Genomic DNA, 15,545 nt, shown 5'->3' with positions numbered 1-15,545 from the left:
GACGAGTAGTGAGTCTACTTAATAGGTTTGTGGGTCACATTCTATAAGTTAATCTCTTTCAGAATCGAGATGAGATGACCTATTGATTCTAAATGAATGTGTATAATGTACTAGCAGGAGTACCTGGCGTTGGGGTGGCGGGGGTGGTGAGGGGGAGGGAGGAGGCAGGAGAGAGAGAGGGGTGAGGAAAGGAGTGGGGGGAGGGATGCGAGAGGTGAAGGGAGAGTGAGGAGAAATATATACTACATATACATCTTTTGGGGGTAGGGGGGTGGGGGGGGGGGGAGAGTGGCTTTGACAGGCCCCTCCGTTTTGGGGGAGGGGGGATGAGAAGGAGAAATGTTTTTACCCGTGCAAAGAGTGCTTTAACCTCAGTTGTGCCCAGGTAAAAAATGGAAATTGTTATACCCTTCAACCTCAGTGTTGCCCAGGTAAAAAAAGAAAACTGTAATACCCTCTGCCACCATCACCAGGTGGCGCTACATGGTAAACATTTACATCGAGAATTTACGCCCCTCTTCCGGTCCCCCACACCCCTGCATGAGGCCACGGCCACATAGCCCGTTACCCCCCAGCCAAAGTTGTATTTGTATTTGTACACCAAGTAAAGTATATAAGTATTTATAAATGGAATACCCGGCGTTGCTCAAGAGAAAAAGAAACATTAAAATATTTGAAATGAGGGCAAATATAATGGAAAAGCAATTACATCCAAATCAGAATCCATCACAAATGTCAAATCATAATTTCACCTTTTCGTTGAATATATGCTGCTGAATGTGCCGTTGATCACGTTTCTGAGTTAAGTGTGATGCCGATCAGGAAGAAAAAGAAGCCTTACTACCAACTTCGTACATTTCTGGAATGGTTTGATTTATTTGTGTTCAAATGTTTATGAATTGTTTTGTATTTATTTATGCGAATGTGGACTTGTATATAACTGTCATTAAGCAAAAAGGTTTAGGCACTATAGAGTGATTAAAAAACAAACAAAAAAACGAACTTTTTTTTTTCAATATATATATTTTTTTTTTTGCCTAAAACACACCCAGGCACTCACTGATGAACCTCTGAAAGTTTGCTGAAGATCCGTTAAGCCATCTCTGAGAAAATGGCGAGGCACAGACACAGACAAACCAACGGCTCTCTTATATAGTAGACTAGCCGAATGCACCCGGCGTTTCCCAGGTTCTTTTTGAATGAATTTACGACTATAATTCAGCTCAGCTTTTAATTGCGAAATGGGCCTCGACCGGCCTCGCCACCTGGCCTATAACCTTTCCGGGGCCCGTCCCGACATTTTTTGTATTAGAGGTTTCCTCCTATCATTCACCGTTCAGGAGATTAGCTTGCGCAGACAAACAAACAAAAACTTTCTTTTATATATATAGATAATGTAAAAACAGTCGTGGCCAAAAATATTGGCACCCTTGCACTTTTTGTCCCCCGTCGCACCGCGGAGCGAAATGGGGACTATGGTTTTCCCCTCCGTCCGTGTGTCCGTCCGTCCGTGCGTGCGGGCGGGCGTGTGTGTGGGCGTGCATGCGTGCGTGCGTGCGTGCGTAAGCGAAGGACCGCATTCGAATTTGGTGTGTGGGTGCAACCCACGTCAAAATCCAAGATGGCCGCCGCCATGTATGTCTGATGCCATGTATGTCTGAACCTTGTGAGCTGAATATCTTGAAAAATAAGCGAAGTACCAACTTCTAATCTGGTGTGTGGGTGTATCTAGGCATAAGGAAGAACGCTATTGAAGATTGGGTCGCCACGTCAAAATCCAAGATGGCCGCCGCCATGTATGTCTGAACCTTGTGAGATGAATATCTTGAAAAATAAGCGAAGTACCAACTTCTAATTTGGTGCGTGGGTGTATCTCGGCATAAGGAAGAGCGCTATTGAAAATTGGGTCGCCACGTTAAAATCCAAGATGGCCGCCACCATATATATGTCTGAACCTTGTGAGCGAAATATCTCGAAAAATAAGCGAAGTACCAACTTCTAATCTGCTGCGTGGGTGTATCTAGGCACAAGGAAGAACGCTGTTTAAAATTGACCACAACCTTCACCACCCGTGATGTACCAACGTTTGTTCACGGCATAAAAAAAAAATCTGCCCCTTTGAGGGCTTATGGGGGGTTGCCCCCCAAAATAGGTATTTGCTTTCTTCTCAGAAACTACACACACAATTTCGATGAAACTTGACCACAACCTCCACCACCCGTGATGTACCAACGTTTGTTCACGGCATTAAAAAAAAATCTGCTCCTTTGGGGGCTTTTGGGGGGTTGCCCCCCAAAATAGGTATTTGCTTTCTTCTCAGAAACTACACACACAATTTCGATGAAACGTGACCACAACCTTCACCACCCTTGACGTACCAAAGTTTGTTCACGGCATTTTAAAAAATCTGCCCCTTTTGGTGTCTATGGGGGGTTGCCCCCCAAAATAGCTATTTTCTTTCTTTTCAGAAACATCACACACGATTTCGATGAAACTTGACCACAACCTTTGATCACCACCCGTGATGTACCAAAGTATGTTCACGGCATTTAAAAAAAGGTCTGCCCATTTAGGGGTCTATGGGGGTGGGGGGATGTTGCCCCCCAAAATAGGTATTTGCCTTCTTCTCAAACTACACACGCAATTTCGATGAAACTTCACCACAACCTTAATCACCCATAATGTACCAATGTTTGTTCAAGGCATTAGAAAAATTGTGGTCTTAGGAAGTATATGGGGTTGGTGTAGGGAGGTATGGTTGCTAGAAGACATGAATATGGGGTCGAGGGAGGAGGGGATGCCCCCCAAAATATGCATTTTTTTGTTTGTTTGTTTCAAGTCTTATGATTATGTTAGTATGATTCTACATGCTGCCCTGTCTTCTGGCAACCATTGAAATTGGTTTAAAATACCCTTAGTTTGTGCAGTATACTGTTTATTCTACCAGGTGAGCGCCAGGGCTGTTGCCCCTATGTTTTTTACACATGATATGTGATTCTATCACGTGGCGTTGGCATTTTATATAACCTGTTTTTGCTTTGTTTCCATAATTATTTCCAATACCGTACTGTATACCCACACAAATGTAACCCATGTACAGTAATAAAATTGTTTTGACTTTCATGTAAAATGTTTTTTGGCCACATCCTGCTCTCGAGGTTGACGTATTCGTGTCCTTTTCCTTACCCAACATTGTTTTCAGAAGTTACAGGAACTTTTCACAAACTTTTCAAAACGATTGGGTGATTCAGGAAGTTGCATGTTTTAACTCTGTGTAATGTGGCATTTTGCTTTTCATGAGAAATTACTGATGTTATACTTTAGGTGTAAAGATGATCAGCATGTGATAAACGCCTATTTATTATTGCATAAAACTTTGTCAGATAGCAAACTTTACACTATTCGAGCTGAGTCGGAGAGGCTATAAGGAACAGGATTTGTGCTCGTGTTTTAAAGCCTGCGAGAGTGGGCAGTGGATTGAGGGTTAAAAAAGGAAGGAAATGTTGCTTTATCGGCAAAATGCACACACACCCCGACATCATGCAATGATACCAACAAGAAAGCCCGACACTGCAGTCATTAGTGCAGTCGCAGGGAACGTTACTAGTTTTATAATCTGTTCTTCAGTTGAGCTGCTGAATTGATGAATTTGAGGAAAGCTTCTGTTTTTATGTATCAGAGAGTAGAGGACGAACTGTCTTTTCAGGGAAGCTAACGTCACGAAGAGTACGCCGTCAAGATTAAGGTAGGCAGGCAGTTGGAGTTTCGAATGTGATGGAAAAGTTTTGTAAGTGCCGGAGTTTTAGGCGAAACTTATAAACTAGTTTTGCGAAGTTTTCTGTGCTTTGGAATGGAGAGATGTCAAAGAAATTTGCAGTTGTAATCTCTAGCATATGTTTATGACAATGGGCGCTTCATGATAACTATATTAATGTTCATTCTATAGTCTGTAGTACACCGAATGGCCCTGGAATCGAATGCTAAGCCAGGCCGACCAGAAGAGTGACCAAAGTCGTCGACAAAAAGGAAACTTTATGATGGGTACAAGTTCCCTGCATGATTTAGCACTTGGTAGGGCCATATGTATAGTACGCTTGCTTTCAACTTGTGTTTGCACCAGTAATTCAGTGACTCCATTAGGTTGCTTGCACACTACTGAGCTCCTACATCCCCAGCCTGTGCGGCCCTCAGAGCAGCTGCTTAGCAGCGGGGCTGCCAAAAAGAGGCCCCTCTGTTTTATCTGTGGGCGACCAAACCTTGGATTGTGGCTCCCGGTGCAGCCAAAAGGCAGGCTGGCGACGGGAGCAGATGGTACGGCGACCCGCAACTCCACCTAACTTGCCATCTGGCAAGGCCTCTCAACCTATAGTGGTAGTCCCTTCTCAATAGACCCCTGCTAATTCGATGTATAACACCCACGGGGTCCAGGGGCAGCACAATAATAGCATTATCTCTTTGTCTGTCTGTGTCTTTGTATGTCTGCCTCTCTGTCTGTCTATAATTGTATTATGAATGTTCTTCTCTTTCCCCCTTCCCTTTGGCTTTGGCACCTTCTTTCTTTTAAAAACATGTGATTTTAAATATATACATTCAAATATTTAAAAGTAGTCACATCAATGAAACGGCTAAAGCTCATTTGTACTTTGTCCAAAGGGAATGGGTGCTGGGTTTTTATTTTTATGTTTAAGGGGGGCATGAGGATGGGTGGCATGGAATGCAGCCATTTATTATTTAAAGTAATGGGTATTGAGATAGAGTGTGCAGAATTTCGATGGTTTCAGGCTTGTAAACCTATTCTGTTTGACGGTTACTTTAGATCTTATGCTAAAACGCTGCCAGAACATTGTGTCTGCTGCTAGAATGTGATGGCAAGTGTTGAATGGCTTGTTCGTCGTGCACCACCATGAAATCACATGCTTTCTTAACTTGCGAAAACATTTGCCTAGATGCTGACACTGGCAGGTTGGGCCCAGTTGGTTGACAACGGCAGAAGTGGCCAGATGAAGCAGTCCAGTGAGTGGCCAACATCCGTGAGCCACGATTGGGCCATGTTGTCAGGAAACGACCAATGGTGTGGCCCGTTACTGCGAGGTAGGCCTAAAACCATGCACAAAAACACCTGTTCCAAGAGTGTTCTTTTTGTCCTTGCAATTTTTGCAAAAGTACACTGACGTTTTCTCCTGTCTTTGTCCCGTATGTGATATGTGAACGAGCTCCTCCATGAGCCTTGGGTCACTGCAAACATACATTGCTGTATACGTACATTTCCATTGTTATAATCACCTTTTATTTTTGTGGTTTACCTGCTTCACCGTAAAGCTGTTCAAACTTGAGCGTTTGAGCAGATGATCTTGTGTACATGGAAAGCTCTAATGATGATTTGCAAGTTCTCCTGACAAGAACAATACCTTTTTCAATGCAGAGTAGACATATGCCTCTTTCAATGGGAATCTGCAAGCCGGCAGGCCCACACCACAGGATTACAGGATTCAGTTTGAAAGAGATGGAGGCAAAATGGGATTTTTGGGGTTAAAATTTTGGATTTTTATTTATTAATTTTTTAATTGTATTTATTTATTTCTTTATTATTATTATTTTTTTTTTTTTTTTTTTTTTTTGCGGGGTCAGCACAAGTCTGCTATGACATAAGAACAGGTAAGGTTGATAAAACGTTGCAAGATTGTTTCGTTCATCGTGCACTTAACGTTTCTACACTTGTCATTTCGCCAGAAGCGTGTAAAAGGAAACGTACTTTTGGCGAACATTTTAGTTTGGTCACATCTACTTTTCAGAGCAGTACGTACTTCATAATCTGTAATGTAATTCCTTGGCACGTCTGTCTGACGACTCTGACAATAATGGTGAAGAGGAATGATTTTGTAATACCAGGGTAGACTGTAGATGATGATAAATATAATGTGACGTTTATCTTGCATTATATACACAAAGAATTAAGTTAAGCACCCCCCCCGTTTTTTTACAACCTCGCACATTACAAGTTTGTTGTCGTCAAAACAGTGTAATATACCCATGATATTGCTATATTTTCTGGAGAAGTGATATTATGGTCACATAAAAACATAACAATCATGCCGTTTTCAATATTTTATTCTGAATAATTTAAGGTGAAATTTTTTGGGAATTTTAGGCATATTTTCACCTCAATTTAAGTATGGAGCTATAGGTCCATCACGGACAGTGTGGATGACGTTTATGTTTTCTAACGTACAGTCATTGTTCTGAGAAGACCTCTAGCGATCTTTGCGTCAATAACGTGTGTAGGACCCACGTGATCGGATCACTGACTCAACCCTACGTCTCATAGACCCTGTAAGCCGTCGTATGCGTTGCTGTGGCAGGTTGAACCCCCTCGAGCACGTTTGGGACATGTTGGGACGACAAATTGCGAAGATGGTCCCTCCAATAGCCAATCTGGATGAATTGGAACGTGCATTACATCGGGAATGGAACAACCTGCCACAGCAACGCATACGACGGCTTACAGGGTCTATGAGACGTAGGGTTGAGTAGTGATCCGATCACGTGGGTCCTACACACGTTATTGACGCAAAGATCGCTAGAGGTCTTCTCAGAACAATGACTGTACGTTAGAAAACATAAACGTCATCCACACTGTCCGTGATGGTCCTATAGCTCAATACTTAAATTGAGGTGAAAATATGCCTAAAATTCCCAAAAAATTTCACCTTAAATTATTCAGAATAAAATATTGAAAACGGCATGATTGTTATGTTTTTATGTGACCATAATATCACTTCTCCAGAAAATATAGCAATATCATGGGTATATTACACTGTTTTGACGACAACAAACTTGTAATGTGCGAGGTTGTAAAAAAACGGGGGGGGGGTGCTTAACTTAATTCTTTGTGTATATAAGCGACGAAACAAACCAAAAACCCTTTCCTGGGCAGCAACCTCTGAAAGGTAAGAAACAATGGTGAGGTAGAGTGACAGTGAGGACTTCACTCGTATCAATAAGAGCAAGGCCGTTACGAATCTCGGTGTTCAATTTCAGTGTTTTTTTTTCATACTGGGTTCAGTCTCCTTACCATCTGCCCTAGCCTGGGGCCTTTGTGGCTCTTATGAGTTGTGGAGAGGTGGGTGCGGTAGTGAAGGGCAGAGTGGAGGTGGGGGCGAGGCGTGGGGTCTCGGGGAAGGCAGGGGAGGTGGAAAAGTGTAAGTTGATGTTCGGCCTTCGTTAAAAGCTTCAAATGAAACAATGGTGTGAAGTTTGCTTGAAATTCAGCAAAAAAGTTAGTCATTGACATCCATATGGGGGAGAAACATACATTATACAGTAATTTCTGAAAGTATGTTTCGGTACTCTTAGTTCATTAAAGTATGGAATTTGTTCATGTTTAGTCGATTTGAGCTTCAAATATTAAGTGCGGGTCTCATCTCTAGTAGCCAGCTGGGGAGGGGGGGGGGGGGGGGGGGGGAGAAAGGGCTTTATCATTGTAGGAACAAATGAGTTAGACTGGACGAAAAGAAGTTTGAACTATTTTGAGAGAAAACAGACGTTGCACAAAAACGGCAATGTCTGCAATTTTTTTTACTTGTGCTTGTATAGTGGAAGTTGAGTTAGTGAAAGAGATGGGAGGAGACAGCACTGCTCCGTGCTGCCGGGTTGCAGTGAATTGTCCCAGCACAGAGCACACCAGAATGCCAGCTGCCTGATACATGAGTAACAATGGCTTATTGGGGCGAGTATAGCCGGCAGGAGAGGCCGGGGGTCAGCACGAGTCTGCTGGCTAATTTGTCTCGTTTCTGATCTGTTACCCTGGGGCGAGGCTTTTGCTTCATCTGCTCGTACTATGCTCCACTCTCATTTTTTTTATTTTAGTGATTGTCAGAACCTTCTTGGTGAAAAGGGTTGTGGGTGGCTGTAAATTTAGTGGGTCTGCAAACTTGTGATGTGTGCAGATTTTTTTTTCCAAGTGCTTGGATATAACAGGTATCATGCATCTCGTAACAAAATCGTAAATCTATAACAGATATCAATGTAAGAAAAGCTTAAAACCTTTCTTAGAACCAGAAGGCACTCGGTTGAGTGCATACCTTTGCCAGGCTGAACAATTAACATCCCACTAATAGGCCGGATCTGCATCTAGACCTTCACCAAAATCTAATCAGTCGTCCTTGTCACACATTAAACCTGTCCACCACATATCGTCCAAATCCGTCCACAACTTTTTGAGACCTCCTGCTCACAGACAAACAGACAGACAAGGGTGAAAACATAACCTCCGTCCACCTTCGGAGGTATATGTAATAAAGGCAAAGATTTGCGGCCCAAGTAAATCTTATATTATTACTCCCTTGGTCCAGAAATACAGCTTTACTCTACTTTACTTTACTGCTTTACTTAATTACTGTTTGTACACCCTTGTCTGTCTTCATTCATTCATTCACACCCGTGTAAAAAGTACAATGTCTGGAAGTTTTGCGCTCCCTTCAACAGACATCACCAGCCCAGGGAGATAAAATTATCAAGCTAGCATCAAAATACTTTGCTGAATTTGCACATGAGACAAGTCCTTTCTCAGAATGCCTCAGTTTTTCACAGCACACAATGCATATATGTCCTCAGTACATTGGATTGTTGCTCTCCATATTTGCCTGGGGCTTCTGCATCCCACTTTACAACCAAGTTGCAGTGCAGTGGAAAGTCTTGCTTATCATAAGCATTATCTGACAAAGGGCCAAGGCGTCTCTCTTTCTTTCTCTTTACAGGAGCGAGGCTCATGGAAGAGCAAGGTAGAACTGACAGTGGGACAAACGTCAAGGGGAAAAGGAGAGGGATGAGAGCAGGATACACTGAAACTAGCAAGTAAGATAGGTGGGTTATTGAATTATGTAGTATAGTTGAAGACTGTAGAATACAAATCGCCTGTCATAATTCTTTCAAGAACCTCCAGTTTTGCAGTACTTAAATTGAAATAAAGGGCGGTGCATGACTCGTGGACCAGACACCACCGGAAACTAGGATTTATGGTAATCACGATGCTGGAATGGCGATTATTTGGTTGAAATACTGGTGAGGTGAAGTGGTTTGAGAATGGGATTTGGAAATGGGCAGCATGAGAATGGTGGTTCGAATACCGGTGTCGGATAATGTGGATTTGAGAATGGGTATTTGAAAATGCATCGTGTTTGAGAACGGTGGTTTGAGTACGTTAGTCAGAGAATGGCAGTTCAAGTATGGGTATCGGTGTAAAAAAAATATAAAAATACGAAGTCCAGGAAAATAGTGAAAAAATAGCAATGAAATTGGTGTAGAAGAAAACTAAGTATAGAAAAAATAGTGAAACAAGTAAAGCTACATTCAATGTACACCACCCCATGCCAAATAAATAAATAACATATCCTCCAGCGCGTGACATTGCCGGAGAGCCTTCGGCGCCCAGCAATGCCACTGTGCAGCACATGGAGAAGGAATTGGGAGGGAGTGGTGTACAGTAATTGATTGATTAATTGAGTAATTAAAATAAATAAATGAATGAATGAATGAATGATCGTTTTAAGGCTATTTTCCCCGCTAGAGCAGGGGTTAGCCTTGCGGGCCCCATGACAATCATGGTTCCCTTTTTGAGGCAATGTTTTTATGGCCGGATGCCCTTCCTGGCGCCAACCCTTGGTCGCCTCTTACGATGCACGGGGATACGGTGTACCTATTCTAAGCCAGGGTACACACCGGGATCATTCATCTCAGCAAGCTGGTACTCAATTTGCCGACCTCGGAAGGATGACAGGCTGAGTCAACCCCCCTGGTGTTAATTTGGCGATCGACTGGGATTCGAACCCAGGATCCAGAGGATCCCAAGCCAGCACCCTAACCGCTAAGCCAACACCAGGCTTATTAAAATAAAAAAATGTAAAATTTATATTAAAATAAATAAATAAATAATAAAAATAAAAATATTTTAATTAAAATAAATAAATGATAATCGTAAAATAATTAATTTCTTAATCAATTGACTAGTAGCATACCGGAACCACCACTGCTTCATCCGAATCTATAACACTTTGAAAATTAATTAAGTACTTCAGTAATCAAAATAATTAATTGATTAATCAATAAATAATTAATCGATGAATTAATTAATCAATAAATCAAAAATACCCTTTATAGCCAAATACCTTGGTCATTGTCGTGTCCAAATATCAGCTTCCTAGCTCAAAAGGTACCCGAGATATTGCTCAGATGAGAAAGAAAATAAGTGATTAATAACGAAAATAAATAAATAATAATCGTAAAATAAGTAAATTATTAATCAATTGGCTAATAGCATACTGAAACACCACTGCTTCTTCCGAATGTGTAACTTGTTGAAAATTAATTAAGGGATTAATCGAATAATTAAATAATTAATCGATTGATTGATGAATCAATAATTTAAAAATACCTTTTACAGCCAAATCACTTGGTCATTGTCATGTCCAAATATCAACTTCCTAGCTCAAAAGGTGCCTGAGATATTGCCCAGATGAGAAAGAAAACAAATAAGTACTTGATAAATCGATAATAATTAAGTAATTAATCAATTAATTAAAACTGATTAATTAAAAATTTTAAAAATTTTTTAAAATACTGTTTTTGCCAAAGCACTTGTTAAATATTGTGCCCAAATTTCAGCTTCCTAGCTCAAAGGATGGCTGGGATATCGCCTGGACAAACCAACAAGAAAAACAAACAAATGGAGTGAAAACGAAGTACTATTTTTTCACTTTTGGCATGCGTCATCGCCGGGCCTTCTTCGGTGCCCGGTGATGACGTCATGCAGTGCTTGGAGATGGAATAGGAAAGGAGTGGTGTACAAAAATAGCAACGAAATTGGTGTAAAAAAAAGTCCAGTACAATGGTGAAAAAATAGCAACCAATTGTGAGGGGACAAAAACAAAATTTAGAAAAAAATAGTGGAAAAATTGCATTGCAACCATCAAAGTCCACAAAATAGTAAAAATATAGGGAAGGATAACCTATTTTTAATGCTATTTTTGGAGAAAACTTTTTAAACAGCACTGAAATACCAAATATAGAATAAAAATAGCCCAAAATTAGGGGGAATTTTTTTTTTGCTTGCTGCAAATCGACTACGGTAAGGGTGGGAACTGGGGCTGCTTCTGGAGTACTTAAATAGCACTAAACTTCCGGATTTTTTAAAACGATCGTTGAAATCAGTATTTTATTAAAATTAAAGTATGGTACTGAAGGAGCTCGGGCTCCCACGTCGATCGGAAGAATGGACGCGGCAAAAAGCTGGAATTCGTCCGAGTTGCTTTATTCAAACAAAACACTCAGGTACTCTGAAAAGCCCGTTTATCGGGCAGCAATATATATACACACATTATCCCGGAGTGTTTGCCCAGGAAAGGCGAGAGGGGGCGTGGCCGAGCGTCCTGGCTGCGGCCTGGCAAGTTGAGGGCGAGCCTGCCCGGGCATGCCCGGGCGTCCCGACCGAGGCCTGGCAAGTTGAGCGCGGGCCTGCCCGGGCGTCCTGGATGAGCCCGGCATGGTGATCGCTCCGCGTCCTTGATAGGTGCAAGGCGATTGTGAAAACCCAGCGGTAGCCGCTACACACGTCCCCCCAGAATCGACTTGCACCGGCAGGGTCAAGTTGAGGGGGGTCCTGATGACCCGGCCGAAGTGACCCCTGGTGGGTCGTGGGGGGGGGGGGTCCGGTGTGGTGGTGGGCGGTCGAGTGGGGGGCACCGTGGATGGGGGGCGGCCTCGCCGCGGCGGAAGGGCCACCCGTGGTGGTTGGTCGACGTCCACGTGCGCCGGCTTGAGGCGGTCCACCGCAATCCGGTCCGACCTGCCGCCGATGTCGATGACGAACGACTTGTCGTCCCGTCGCAGGACCCGGAAGGGCCCGTCGTATGGCGGCCGGAGTGGCCCCCGATGTGCGTCGTGACGCACAAAAACATACTCCGTTGTGCAAAGTGCTGGGGGTACGTAGCACTGGGGGTCACCGTGGTGGGATGTTGGCACGGGGGCAAACCGTCGGGCGGCCTCCTGGAGGTCCGAGTGCTGGTGAGCTGCGGACCAGGGACTGGTAGCGTCGGGCATGAATTCGCCCGGGACGCGTAGTGCCTGGCCGTAGACAAGCTCGGCGGTGGATGCCTGGAGGTCCTCCTTGGGGGCCGTGCGGAGGCCCAAAAGGACCCACGGCAGCCGGTCGGCCCAACCGCCGTCTTGAAGGCCGGCCATGAGCGCGGCCTTCATGGAGCGGTGGAATCGCTCACACAACCCGTTGGCTTGGGGGTGGTAGGCCGTAGTACGGTGGAGAGCAGGACAGTGTCCGCGAAGGGGATGTCGGCCAGGCGGAGGCCCGTGTCTGCCGCCCGGAGGGCTTGCACCGTGGTGTCGGTGGTTTGGTCCGCCACCATAAGCGCGAAGTCCACGCCCAGGTGGACCGCGTTCGCGCTGGCCCGGGAAAGACAGTCGGCCATGGCGTTGTTTTTGCCGGCGATGTGCCGGATGTCCGTGGTAAACTCCAACACGGCGGAGAGGTGGCGCTGTTGGCGGGCCGACCACGGCTCCGTGACCTTGGCCATTGCGTAAACCAATGGGTTGTGGTCGACGAACGCCGTGAAAGGTCGTCCCTCCAGGAGGTGGTGGAAATGGCGGACGGCCAGGTGTAGACCGAGGAGCTCACGGTCAAACGTGCTGTATTTGAGCTCGTTCGGCCGGAGCTGCCGGCTGAAAAAAGCGAGTGGCTGCCAAACCCCGTTCACCCATTGCTCATGTACGGCGCCCACCGCGTAGTCGGAGGCATCCGTGCTGAGGGCGATGGGAGCGTTGAGCACCGGGTGAGCGAGCAGTGTTGCGTCGGCGAGGGCCCGCTTTGAGCTTTGGAAGGCCGCGTCCATTGCTGCGGACCAGGCGATGTCATGCTTGGCCGGCTTGCCCCGGAGGGCTTCGTAGAGGGGCCGCATGAGTTGAGCAGCACAGGGCACGAAGCGGTGATAAAAATTCACCATTCCCAAGGAATTCCTGCAGGGCCTTTATGGTGCGGGGACGCGGGAACGTGGTGATGGCCTCGACCTTGGTTGGCAGCGGCACGGCCCCGTTCTTGGTGATGTGGTGGCCCAAAAAATCAACGGCCGTCGTGCCGAAGTGGCATTTGGCCGGGTTGACGATGAGGCTGTGCTCGCTGAGGCGCCCGAACAGTGTTCGGAGGTGGAGGAGGTGCTCGGCCCGGGACGTGCTGGCGACGAGGATGTCGTCCAGGTAAACGAAAAGGAACGGCAGGTCACGCAGCACGCCGTCCATCAAGCGCTGGAACGCCTGAGCCGCGTTCTTGAGACCAAACGGCATCCGTAAGAATTCGAATAAGCCGAACGGCGTGATGACTGCCGTTTTAGGGACGTCGGCCGCCCTGACAGGTACCTGGTGATATCCCCGTATGAGATCAATTTTCGAAAAAATGACCCGTCCCGCCAGACGGGCGGAGAAGTCTTGGATGTGCGGGATCGGATACCTGTCGGGGGTGGTAGCGTCGTTAAGGCGGCGGTAGTCGCCACATGGGTGCCAGCCGCCCCCTGGCTTTGGGACGATGTGTAGTGGCGAAGCCCACGCGCTATCGGAGCGCCGCACGATGCCGAGGTGTTCTAAAGCATCGAACTCGGCTTTGACCACGGCGAGCTTGGCTGGGTCGAGGCGGCGGGCTCTGGCGTAGACCGGCGGGCCCGTGGTTGGTATGTGGTGCTCGATCCCATGCCGTACTGCGACGGCCGAAAACGTCGGCTGCGTGAGGGCCGGGAACTCCGTGAGCAGGCGAGCAAACTCGTTCGCCGCCGGGAGGGCGCATGCCAGCTCGGTCGGCGCGGAGCTGCTCAATGTGCATACCAGGGAGCTGAAGGTTTCGGCGTTGATTAAACGACGCCGTTGGACGTCCACCAGCAGTCCGTGTGCGCAGAGGAAGTCGGCGCCTAGCAGAGCCATGGGCACGTTTGCGGTTACAAACGTCCAAGCAAAGCGTTGGCCGCCGAAGCAGAGGGTGACGTTGCGCGGGCCGAAGTGCGGATGGCTGATCCGTTGGCCGCAACCAAGGAGGGGCCGCAAAACGCGGACTGCCTGTCCTGGTCAGAGGCGGGTATGACGCTCAGTTGGGCGCCGGTGTCGCACAGGAAGCGCCGTCTGGACGCTTTATCCGTGATGAACAGTAAGTTGCCCGTGTGGCCGGGGCTCATGGCTGGTAATGAACGCCGGCCCGGCCGTTTCCCGGCCTGCCGAAGGTGCACGGGGGTCGGCATGTCCGGGCCTTCTGTCCGAACCTGGCATGATAGTAACACCACGCTTGGTCAGGTGGAGGCCCCGGTCGTCGTACTGGAGGTGGTCGGCTCGTTGTAGCGGCCGCCAATTGCGTCGGCAGTTCGGTCGTCGACGGTGCCGGGTGCTCGGGCGCCATGGGTGTTGCGTCGGACGGCGGTGGGCCCCAGGTCGCTGCTGCGATGCGCTGGCCTGCGGCGGAGATCTTGTCGGCTTCCCTGGCAAGGGCACGGGGATCCATGATCGTCGTGCTTGCCAGGGCGAGGCGTACCGGGCTAGGCAGCTGACGAAGGAACAGCTCCCGGAACAGGAATGCCGGAGAGTGCTCGCCGAGCAGCGAAAGCATGTAGTCCATTCGCTCGGAAGGGCGCCTGTCGCCGAGCTCGGGCAGGTCGAGCAGGCGCCGTGCGCGTTCCGCCGATGGGAGGGCGAAAGCATCGAGGAGGAGCTTTTTAATTGCGCCGTATTTGTCAGCGGCTGGCGGGCTCTCGAGGAGGCTCAGGGCACGGGCCGCGGTGGCTGAACCGAGCGCTGCTACCACATGGTGGAAGCGGGTGTCGTCGGCCATGATGCCTCGCAGGGCGAACAGGGAGTCCGCCTGTGCGAACCAAACCGCCGCGTGAGCCTCGCAGAAGGTAGGCAGTTTAAGGGCCACTGCCGTGTCCATGTCGGTAGGTCACCAATGAAGGAGCTTGGGCTCCCACGTCGATCGGAAGAATGGACGCGACAAAAAGCTGGAATTCGTCCGAGTTGCTTTATTCAAACAAAACACTCAGGTACTCTGAAAAGCCCGTTTATCGGGCAGCAATATATATACACACATTATCCCGGAGCGTTTGCCCAGGAAAGGCGAGAGGGGGCGTGGCCGAGCATCCCGGCTGCGACCTGGCAATTTGAGCGCGGGCCTGCCCGGGCGTCCTGGACGAGCCCGGCATGGTGATCGCTCCGCGTCCTTGATAGGTGCAAGGCGATTGTGAAAACCCAGCGGTAGCCGCTACAGTACTGTATATAATAATAATAATAATAATAATAATGCATTTATTTTATATAGCACTTTTCAGGAAGCCCAAAGACGCTTTGACAGAGTGCAAAACATAATGCATAGCAAAACATAAAAACAATTGCAAAAAAAGAAGAATCAATAGGGAAATATTCAAAGCACAAAGGAGGGAGAAGGAGAGGAGATAGTCAGGGGTTAGATGCTGTGGGTTAAATGTTGAATGCAGTGTTGAACAGGTGGGTCGTGA

General features: G+C 47.1%; 1 protein-coding gene across 4 annotated transcripts in view; it reads left to right on the top strand.

Annotated features, from left to right (window-relative positions):
* The first annotated feature begins 3,523 nt into the window (after positions 1-3,523).
* Positions 3,524-15,545, top strand: part of LOC137421785 (myelin transcription factor 1-like protein) — a 253,738-nt gene continuing 241,716 nt past the window's right edge. For all 4 annotated transcript variants that reach the window (XM_068108183.2, XM_068108181.2, XM_068108184.2 and 1 more), the window contains exons 1-2: positions 3,524-3,745; positions 4,947-5,091. In XM_068108183.2, the coding sequence (XP_067964284.2) occupies positions 4,947-5,091 (145 nt within the window). In that variant the 5' untranslated portion in view covers positions 3,524-3,745. The remainder of the gene's footprint in view (positions 3,746-4,946; positions 5,092-15,545) is intronic.

The sequence above is a fragment of the Myxine glutinosa genome, chromosome 2 (genome assembly GCF_964187855.1).
Source record: "Myxine glutinosa chromosome 2, kmMyxGlut1.1, whole genome shotgun sequence".
NCBI lineage: Eukaryota > Metazoa > Chordata > Myxini > Myxiniformes > Myxinidae > Myxine > Myxine glutinosa.
Note: the sequence above shows the minus strand (reverse complement) of the source record. Positions and strands in the feature narration are given on the sequence as shown.